This window comes from Poecilia reticulata, chromosome 2 (genome assembly GCF_904066995.2).
Source record: "Poecilia reticulata chromosome 2, P_reticulata-male-v2, whole genome shotgun sequence".
NCBI lineage: Eukaryota > Metazoa > Chordata > Actinopteri > Cyprinodontiformes > Poeciliidae > Poecilia > Poecilia reticulata.
In genome coordinates, this window is record NC_088831.1 from 6,445,073 (window position 1) to 6,454,045 (window position 8,973).

The 8,973-nt window shown below is 39.8% G+C and overlaps 2 protein-coding genes across 2 annotated transcripts in view; both read right to left on the reverse strand.

Moving 5' to 3' along the window:
- ptgfrnb (prostaglandin F2 receptor inhibitor b) overlaps nucleotides 1–5,197 on the reverse strand; it is a 52,970-nt gene extending 47,773 nt beyond the window's left edge. Inside the window, exon 1 of the mRNA XM_081616147.1 lies at nucleotides 4,791–5,197. Within this exon, the coding sequence (XP_081472273.1) occupies nucleotides 4,791–4,836 (46 nt within the window). The 5' untranslated portion in view covers nucleotides 4,837–5,197. The remainder of the gene's footprint in view (nucleotides 1–4,790) is intronic.
- A 2,216-nt stretch (nucleotides 5,198–7,413) lies between these two features.
- The window catches only part of LOC103474902 (immunoglobulin superfamily member 8-like), a 2,782-nt gene continuing 1,222 nt past the window's right edge, over nucleotides 7,414–8,973 (reverse strand). The window contains exons 2-3 of the mRNA XM_008426185.3: nucleotides 8,769–8,973; nucleotides 7,414–8,402 (exon numbers count right to left, since the gene is read on the reverse strand). The exon at nucleotides 8,769–8,973 is cut by the window's right edge and continues 52 nt beyond it. Of these exons, the coding sequence (XP_008424407.1) occupies nucleotides 8,311–8,402; nucleotides 8,769–8,973 (297 nt within the window). The 3' untranslated portion in view covers nucleotides 7,414–8,310. The remainder of the gene's footprint in view (nucleotides 8,403–8,768) is intronic.

The following is an 8,973-nucleotide window of genomic DNA, read 5'->3' on the forward strand; positions in this document are numbered from 1 at the left end:
ATCCTGATCAAAATCTTAAGACCAGTCAAAAAATAGCAAGAATTTACATTTTGCACTATTGGATCTTAAGAAGGTTCTAAGTAGAGCTTCACAATGTTAAAGGAAAAAATCAGTGCAAGAGACAAGAACTTTTGAGCAGGTAATTTTCTGAAAACTGCATTTACACTCAAACATGATTTTTTTCAGCTGATCAAAAGTTTAAGCCCATAGTCTTTAAAAGCCAAAAACTGTGCAAAAATCTGGATTCCATGTCATTTTCTGTCAAGTCTTTACACTGTCAAGACCTCCTGATGGAAAAAGCAAAAAAGCTCACTGACTTTGAACATGGTAGGATTGTTGAGCTGCATAAGCAAGGCTTCTCACAACGTGCCATCGCTGCTGAGGTTGGATGCAGTAAGACAGTCATTTTACATTTTTTAAATGATCCTGAGGGTTATGGAACAAAAAGGTCAAGTGGTAGACCCAAAAAAATTTCACCAGCTCTGAGCTGCAGGAACGATTGGCTGTCCGTCAAGACACGGGACGATCCTCTACCCAAATTAAGGCCATTACTGGTGCTGATTGCAACCCAATAACCATCAGATGGCATCTGCGAGAGAAGGTCTTCAGAAACAAAACACGTCTTCAAAGGCCACGTCTTCTTCAACGCCACAAAATTGCCCGTTTGGACTTTGCAAGGGTGCACCAAACATGGGACATTGAAAGGTGGAAGAAAGTTGTCTTCTCTGATGAGAAAAAATTTAACCTTGATGGTCTTGATGGCTTCCAACGTTACTGGCATGACAAGGAGATCCCACCTGAGATGTTATCTATGCGGCACAGTGGTGGGGGCGCCATCATGATTTGGGGTGCGTTTTCCGGAACAATGGAGCTTCAGGTTGTGCAGGGGCGTCAAACAGCAGCTGGCTATGTGGAGATGTTGCAGCGGGCATCCCTCATGACTGAGGGCCCTCGTCTGTGTGGTAATGATTGGGTTTTTCAACAGGACAATGCTGCAGTTCACAATGCCCGCCTGACAAAGGAGTTCTTCCAAGAAAATAACATCACTCTTTTGGACCATCCTGCATGTTCCCCGGATCTAAACCCAATTGAGAACATTTGGGGATGGATGGCAAGGGAAGTTTACAAAAATGGACATCAGTTCCAGACAGTGGATGCCCTTCGTGAAGCCATCTTCAACACTTGGAGCAACGTTCCCACTAGCCTCCTGGAAACACTGGCATCAAGCCTAAACCATTGTTTGAAGTCATCAACAAGAACGGTGGAGCTACTCATTACTGAGTCCTTTTTTTGACACTTTGATTTCTGTTTTGGGGGTTTTTTAGGCTTTTTTGAGCTATGGTCTTAAACTTTGATCAGCTGAAAAAAATCATGTTTGAGTGTAAATGCAGTTTTCAATTAATTCCTCGCTCAAAAGTTTTTGTCTCTTACGCTGATTTCTTCTTTTAACATTGTGAAGCTCTATTTAGAACCTTCTTAAGATCCAATAGTGCAAAATGCAAATTCTTGCAGTTTTTTAACTGGACTTAAGATTTTGATCAGGAGTGTATACAGACTGAGGTCAGGTGTTTTTTAAATTATTATTATTACTTCCTGAAACTGTGTAACCACTTCCTGTCTTTACTGTTCTGTACATTGACATAATCACTTAGTCATATTTTCAAACTTAAAGTCAACTTTAAAAAATTTTTAACTGGGGAAACAAAACACATTAGGATGCCTTAAAAAAAAAAATCTTCACCTTGTCTAGATGCTGAATGCACCGAGCTGCTGCCATCTGATAGTCCTCATTGGGTCTAAAGCTGAAAACTAAACTGGTTTTGGTTTAAAGATGCCCACGTAAAGAGGCCTCTCGGTGAAACTGAGGAGTTCGTCTCTATTGGAGCTTATGGAAGGGAGCCAGCTGTTATTTCTGTGAGCCTGCAGAGTGTGGGCTTCTTCTGCTTCCAAGGAGTCAAGATGTTGTAAAATAAGAAACCCGATGCATGATGGAGGTGCCCCATAGCTGGATTCATCTTTAACTCTTTAGCTGCTGAACCGTTAGAGTGCCCACAGTGTGATTCACACGGCGAAGGAAGCAAATCCAGCGTGGGCTGTGATTTTAAACAATCACAGCTCAGATGTTTTTTTTGTTTTTTCCACTTTTTAAAATATAAAAAAGTTGAGGCAAATTTTGAATAGTAGCAGCATAAGTAAACAGAACAGCCGTGTCCTTCATGCAGACACTGTTTGTTCAGTTAGAAGCAAACCAAGGCCTGATAAGCCAGACTGGCAGCCGAATGTTTTACCCACACAATTCCTCTCTTATCAATTCAAAATTGAATTTTCCAATCCGATTTGAGCTGAAAGCTAAAAATGAAGTCAATGATTGATTTATTTTTTTTATATATAATCCGAGTTCACATGGGTCCAAATTTGGTTTATATTTCTGATTTTAGCTCAAACAGCTGCACAGAGTGCTTCTTCTATTTTCATTAAACTCACTTTCTAACTCTGACAAAAAGTGCTTGCTCTCCTTTAGCGGTTCTTACTGCAAACTGCGCCGCCGGCCTGACCCCGGGGTCATTAAATAAACATAAATACGGTTGTAAAACCAAACCAACCATTTTAGAAAAACCAGCATTTGAAAAAACATGCACTTTATAGATTCCTGCAGCTCAGAGAAAAACCTCATCCCTATCGGTTTCTGCAGACGTATCACCTGAAACTTGATCGATATTTGTATTTTTTTATGCTGATTCTGGAGGAAAATGTGAGAAAACATAGCAGGATCATCAAAATCTGATGTTAGAGGCTGGATTCAGGCCATGAATGACTAAAAAGCTGTGCTGATGCACTTAGTTTATTCCAGGAGAGAAATTATACAGTCTGGCAGGGACATTAAAGCAGAAGTCTGACCAATAGGCTTCTTCTTCTTTCTCATGTGAATCTGACTGTATGTGTGATATTTTGGCAACCACAAAACAGGAACCCAGTCACCAACAAATACGCCGGCGCAGTCCCAGAACACGCAAATAAAAATGTAAAAAAAAAATAAAAAAATGCTGTGAGCATTATTAAACTTTAGTTTAGAAGCCAAAGATCACAGTTGCAGCTTCTGTAAGATCTGGTGCATGCGTAAGTACAAGAAATGCAAAACCGCTTGCGTGCTGGCGACATCTGATCGTCTTTCCCTGAACTAATTTAAGCCAACTCTCCCCTCTTCTCACGTGCGTTCACATCGGAGAAACCCACTATAACGCCCATCAGCATATGGCGACTTCAGCACTCAGGTAGGCCAGGGAACAAGTCCTCGGCCTGTACTTCCTGCAGGGCAAAACCGGCTCAGCTGCTCGTACTGTAACCGCGGTGACAGAGGCGGTGTTGGCGAAACAGAAACAAACGATGCTGTTCATCACGGAGGCCGGCTCGCTTTGACTAAAGGCTGGCTAATGGGGCCCTGTCCCCTCAGTGTGGACAAATTGGTCTCAAGGGAAACGCAGTCCGACAGGCTAATGAAAGGTTAGCCTGAGAAAATAAACAAAAACAGGGAATATACAACAACTAGAACGTCTCACTGCAGACGGTAAAGGAACAGGATGTGTAGAAGTGCAGTTTAATTAAGTGTGAGGCGATAATCTTACTTTGCTAAGAGATATTTCTTCAATTTCTGCCTGTAGATTAACTCCTACTCTGTGCAGAATCTGCTCTACTCATGTTTTGCTGATGACTCTGCAATTTCAGGAGCTGATGAGTTTATCACCTGATTTAGCTTAAGTAAAGCACAACATGGACATTACTTTCTCATATTTAGTATACCCTTACTATGATAAAATCCACTTGTATGTTTTAGATGTTCTAAAATATACAAGTGTTGCACTCAAAACCACAAAAAAATTGGTTATTTTTTATTTTTCTTTAGTCCGAATAGTTAACTTAAAGAATTCAGCTCGTTTTCCAGTTATTTCTGTTATTTTAGTTAAGTTTAAGTGTTTTTATACCATTATTTCCAACTTTGTCTCATTAAATACAATAAACAACATTAGAAATGTGGATTTTAAACTTAAAGTTAGTTGTAGACTACTTCTCCCTTTAAAATTCAAAAAGGTTTGCAGCACCTGGTAACAAGAAATGCTTTTAAAACCTTAAAATGTAGAAAATTTAAGGGCTATTGCAGATATAATAGGCATTACTACCTTCGGAGATTTATAATAGGTTTCTTTAACTGGTAGATGTGATCAAAACCAAAAGAAAGTGGTTACACTGTAATATTATATGTTTGTCAGTCATGAATTGAAGACTTGGCTAATAATTTCTCATACACCAAATTCCATTTAGGAAAATTGCATTTTTAGATTATTTCCCTCCATTTACATTATGGTTAGTATAAACTAAAACTAATTGCTGTACATTATGCGTTGTGGTTCTCATCGTCAATTCGGGTAAAAAAAAGAAAGAAACAACGATAAAACATGCCCAATTTCACTGTTATTTAGCTGCAGTTGCCGATTCTTTTCCTCCAAAATTTGAAGCGCTTACCAGCCGCTACCACCAGGTAACAGTGGTTTAAGTTTAAAATACATTCAAATAAAGACATTATTACACTTCTAGTGTATGCCGAATCATCTGATGGACTACCTCAATGGCAATTTTGTTATAAATAATTTAATTGCTAACTCATGAGCATGTGACATAACAAAATAGTTCAAATTCACAGATTCCCAAAGGGCATTCCGTATGACTTCCAGTTTGGTACGAGCCATAGGAGTTAATCATTCATTAACAATCAAGCAAATAGAGAGGTATCTTACCGATGAATAGAAGACCAAAGGCGAGTGCAAGGAAACCGGGTTCCATGTTCACCACTCTCCTTCTTTGCTGTCCCCCTTTAGTCCTTAATTTCCCCACGTCCTTTGTCCTGGGTTGGGACAAGAAAAACCAGCCCTCCCGTAGATGGAGGGTCAAACCCTAATGAAACTCTTGGCGGTCAGTCCGCTGCGCTCCGTACACACCCCGAGCGGAGCAGCAAAAAGCCCAGAAAACGAGCGCACACCCTGCGTATCCTAATCCAGAGAAATAAAGACCCGGCGAGAGCGTTCCCACGATTTTCCACACGCTGACATGACTGAGCTGCTTTTAATAGTGTGGGAGCGAAGCAGACACATCCACAGACTGACTAAGGCTGATTGGGAAGGAGGGACGGAGAGAGAGAGAGAGAGAGAGAGAGAGACAGAGAAAGAGAGAGAAAGAGGCCGGAAGTTAGGTGAGCAAGGAGGAAGCAGGGAGGTCCCAGGTGGAGCTACTGACACTTTTCATGACATATTATTACTCACCGACAGTTGGACATTAGTAACTAATTACATTTGCATTAAAAATGTACTTTTATGAGTTTTTTATTTTATTTTAGTTTGAGTAATTTTATTATCAAGTATAGCTAGTCTCACCACTGAATGAAAAACAAACATGTCTTAATCAAAAACCCACCGGAAACAGGCACACACCTGCAGTTTTTGTTAAAATTTCATGCGTTTTTTATTGAAAGGAACTGCTTTGGAATTTTTTTCTTTTGCTTTATTTTGTTATTTTTTTTTGTTAAAGTGACAATGTTATTGTCATTTTGATCCTCAAAATCTCAAAAATGTTGGTCCATCTGATGACGTAATTTTCAAATATTAAATGACTGCTAATTTAATCAGTGAGTACTTGAGAAGACTTTTTACCAATTACATTTTTAGTCCTACTTACTTTTACTTGATTAAAAATATGTTGAAGTAATGCTACTTTAAGTTGGAAATATTACTTATTGCTTAGTTGCAGCAATATTTCTTGGCAATAAATATTCTACCATTGGAAATCTAGTTTATGTCCCTCTTAAATGGAGCCACATTTGTCACAAAAACACTATAATTGACACTCTGCCAATGCTGAACAGTTTTTGGTGGAGGCAGTATGATGGTGTGTGCCTCCCTCTCTGGAAAAACCACGCCTGTCATCCTAATGTAAAGAGATTCCAGATGACGGTTGTTGTGCAAGCCAAGCTGTCATGTTTCACTTTCTCTCCGATGGCCGCCCTTTTCTCCAGTGATGACGCACTCTCACTTCCAGTCCTGCAGTTAGAACCATGCTGAGAATTTACCCAGAGCCGCTACACAGGTCAAAGTTCATGCCTCAGTCAGCCTCTCTGCAGGCGGAGGAGGAGGAGGAGTTTAGGGTTGCAACCTTAGGGTCAAAGGTCGCTTATCCAAGTGTGTGTTAGTGTGTGCGTGAATCCAGTCTCTACAACTTAGCATCTGCTGCAATACCCAGCAAACAAAAACACAGAGGTTGGAGCATTATTTGGCTTTCGAGGCAATGTATTTGATTTATTTATTCACATACTTTGAATAGGACATATTAAAACAGATTTAAATAAATGTGAGGCAAAGCTGAGCATTTCATTCATAAGATAGCACCTCTGATACACCTGTGATGATTTAGCATGCAGCTGATATGACCTTAGATCGCCATCTTCTGGCTACGAACAAGCTGTGCAACACTACAGCGTCATCTTTCTCTTTTGATTAATCTTACAATATCCTCAGAAAATGGTCAAACCATCTCGGTCTGCACCAAACAAATCTAAACTTGTGCGCTAAATTCTGCTTGTATAACTATGTATATATATTAAATCATTGCAAAAGAAATGTTTAAACCACAGAAAATATGAAATTATAACCAAAATAATGTCCACGTTGTGTTTACATGCGGTTTGATTATGATTCTGTGATTTTGGATAACGCAATAAGCTCTTTGAATGCAACCCAGAGATTCTGCCTGAGATTATGAGCCAATTTTTTTCTGTCAACCAACCAAAGTTGCTTCCTAACTACAGTATTTTTATTTACTTTTTTAACGGCTGTTCTTTTTGTTTCGCGTCTGTGCAGTTCAAAAGTACGGCCACCAGAGGGAGTGATTCCTCCAAGATGTCATGCCAAGTGGTCATGTTTCTGAATTATTGCTGAAATGCATCAACATGGACTTCAATTAATTTTATCAATACTAATTTGCAAACTTTTTTTGCAAATTAGTAAATCTTGTTTGAAACTGATGGTGAGGAAAGAAAAGAGAGAGAAAGAGAGACATAAACCAGGAAATTGGACATTGTTTTCCACCCTAAGTACAAAAATGACTAAAATGGAATCAACTTTATTGTCCCTAAGCAGGGAAATTCAGGTGTACCAACAACAAAGAGACAAGTCAAAGATAGTGGATTCACACAAAGACAAAAATCCAGAAATGGAAAGCAAGAACAGCACAGTGCAGTTATTAACAACGGTATACTAAAGTTCAGAGAATTGGGAAGCTAAGTAGAATCATTTTTAATAAAGAAACTAAATTACATGTAGATTAGTCCGTATAACACATTATTTACAAGAAATGAAAAAAAAAACATGTTTCTAGTTTGCTGGAAACATCTGTTGGGAGAAAGAACCTGTCATAACGCTCTTTTGTCCGCAGTGATCAAAACAGAAAGGCACTGTCATGTTACGCTGATGATATGGCCTTATGAATCTTTTGGATCTTTTATGAATGAGTCAGTCTATTCAAAGTTAATAAAAAGGAAGAAAAGGTTTGTTTTTCAAAATATTATAATAATCTGTATCAAAAATGTTCTGGTAAGCATTTATGTATAGAATTTATTAGTCATCTGACAAATAAAAAGGTACACACATACAAAGAAACACACAAGTAGTTTGAAAAGTTTATTCAGAACATATTCCTCCCTGGACACTACACTAGAGAGTTTTATTTTCATGTTCACAAAGTAAAACATAACAATTAGGAAATGACCTCAGACCCATAGAGCACTTTTCAACCCTCAAAGGGTTCACAAAGACATAAAATGAAAAAAAATGCAACACGACATAACCAGCTTCACCAAAAACAAAAGAACACACCATCCCCAAAGTTACAAAAGTAATCTAGCATATTAAGTGTTAATAATAACCCATCCAACAGATCAGATGTTTAAGCAGAGGTGACAGTAACGGTCCCCATCTCTTTTGAGCTTTCCGCGATCTTCACCCACTTCCCTCCACTTTCAAATGTCCATTCAGTCCCAGTGCATTCATAAGTCCCTTGATCAGATGCGCTGACTCTGGAAATCACCACCTCAAACACACCATCTCTCCCGGAAACCAAGTGCAGGCCCCAATCGGAGTAGCGGCTGGTTAAAGTTGGACCTGGGACGATGCCTAGCTGAGGACCAAACTTGAGAATTTCCTCAGAGGTGGTGCTCTTTTTCACCGACCAGGAGACAGACAAGTAAGTCAGGGAAGGGAAGGTCAGTTCTCAACTGAGGCTGCAGGAAAGCTTGAGGTCATCTCCCTCTTGGACGACCGGGGACGGAGCCTGGGGGGACACCTTGAGGGTGTTGGGGATAACTAATGGGGGAAAAACAGAAAGACACACAACATTTTATGAATAAAATGGCTGTTTTGTTCAGGGTGGACTTCTACTGTGCTCTGCTACTTAGGTTTAGAATTACGTTTTGGTTATAGTTAGGGTTAGGAATATAGAATGGTTAGGATTAGGAAAAAATATTTGGATTAGGCATGAATGCAGCTACTAAAATGAAGGGAAGCTAAGACAAAGCCGCTGGATGAATAAACAGAACTAAGTGTGGTAGAAAACTGCCAGTGTTAAAACCCCAAATGGTTGAAACACGGTGGTGGCAGCAGCATGAGGTGAGGATGCTTGGAAAAAGTTTATTGGAATGTTGCCTTCACTCAGATTTCTTCCAGTCTTACCCCTGAGCTGGACCTGAGCGTCGTAGTTGCCGCTCATGATTGGGTCGGTACTTGGCGTTCGGCAGATGTAGAAACCTGCATCTGTCAGCTTCAGTTTGGCAATCTTTTGCTCCTCCTCGTTGTCCTGGAGATGCACCACCGAGATGTCACCGGATGCAACACGCCTGCTGAACAAAGGGTCCGGGATACTGGATTTTGGTGGAGA